General features: G+C 65.8%; 1 protein-coding gene across 3 annotated transcripts in view; it reads left to right on the top strand.

Moving 5' to 3' along the window:
* The first annotated feature begins 533 nt into the window (after positions 1-533).
* Positions 534-1,322, top strand: part of PVRL4 (poliovirus receptor-related 4) — a 15,777-nt gene continuing 14,988 nt past the window's right edge. Inside the window, exon 1 of one of the 3 annotated variants that reach the window (XM_005880461.2) lies at positions 534-1,254. In XM_005880461.2, the coding sequence (XP_005880523.2) occupies positions 1,176-1,254 (79 nt within the window). In that variant the 5' untranslated portion in view covers positions 534-1,175. The remainder of the gene's footprint in view (positions 1,255-1,322) is intronic. The other 2 variants (XM_005880460.2, XM_014528546.1) reach the window with 2 other exon arrangements.

Genomic DNA, 1,322 nt, shown 5'->3' with positions numbered 1-1,322 from the left:
GAGGCTGTCCCGCATGGACCGCAGACAAGGTTGTAACGCAAGCCTGACTTCCGAGGTGCTCACAGCCCAGCCCCACCCTGCCCCTCGCTTTGCACATTCGCTGACTCCCGGGCACATATCAGGCTTCAATGCCACTTGACTTGAAGCTGACAATTTAGCCAGGAGGTAAGGTGCACAGACGACGAGTGAAGGGCCGACCTCTCGAGCCAGAGCAGGAGGCCGCTCAAATCGAGATGGTCCTGACCGAGTCCAGACGCGGGTCTTGCCAGTGTTATGAGGTAAGTGGGCAACATGACCCTGGCAATGATGGGAAGGGCCAGGTCCAGAAGGGGTGACGCTGAGAGGGCCTGGGCGAATTCCTTGGTCAACCCCGCAGCATCTCCTACATGTGGGTGGGGTCAGGGGGTCACTTTAGTTCCTTCTTAGGGGTCTTTGAACGAGCTCCCTACCTCAGGGGGAAAGGTGTCTGAGCAAACCCAGAGAGGCCTCCAGCACCCTTTCCCCTCCTGGCTCCTCCTCGGAGGGATGGGGGTGGGGTGGGCAGGCACTGTCCTTGGTTCTGCCTGTCCCTGATTCTGTGGCCCCGGAGCTGAGCCCTCGAGGAGACGGGAGGCCACCGGCTGGCAGGGTGTGGGATGCTCAGGTTCCTTCCTACCCACAGGGCCTTGCCCTGTTCCTGCTGGCCCGGTGCCTCTCTCCTTAGCCACCCGGGCCTCTGCTCGCCTCTCTCTTCACAGCCCCTTCCATGCTGCCAGGTGAAGCCTGGAGCTGACGGTGGAATCCCACCCCCAGGTCCTCCCCTCCCTCCCCAGCGCCCATTAGTCCCGGCCAGGGGGCGCGGCTGCAAGCCTCTGCCAGGCCCAGCCCCCGACGCACCTGTTCTGACCTGCTGAGCAGGTTCCCAGTTTCTGCCGTAGCTGTTGGCCACGGCGTGGGAAGCAGCTCTGGGGGAGCTCGGAGCTCCCATCACGGCTTCTGGGGGGGCAGCTGCCGCTGGGTGCAGAACGGGGCCAGGTCCCCTAGCAGGAGCTCCAGGGGGACGGGCAGGTGCGCCAGGGCCCGAGGACCTGTGACCCTCCTGCCTCCGGGGTCGGTGCCCTCTCCAGCCCTAGAGCTGGCGCCCAGGGAGAGCCCGGTGGCACTTCAGGAACGCGGGGCAGCTCTGCGTGGGACCAATGCCCCTGGCCCTGGGAGCCGACATGCAGGGGCCTGAGGCCTGGCTGCTGCTGCTGCTGCTCCTGGCGTCACTTGCAGGTAGGCCTCCCGGAGCCCACAGGACCCTCGCTTCTGAGCCACCAGTGCCCCCCCCCCCCCCCCCCCCG

Source organism: Myotis brandtii, unplaced genomic scaffold (genome assembly GCF_000412655.1).
Source record: "Myotis brandtii unplaced genomic scaffold, ASM41265v1 scaffold64, whole genome shotgun sequence".
Lineage (NCBI taxonomy): Eukaryota > Metazoa > Chordata > Mammalia > Chiroptera > Vespertilionidae > Myotis > Myotis brandtii.
Note: the sequence above shows the minus strand (reverse complement) of the source record. Positions and strands in the feature narration are given on the sequence as shown.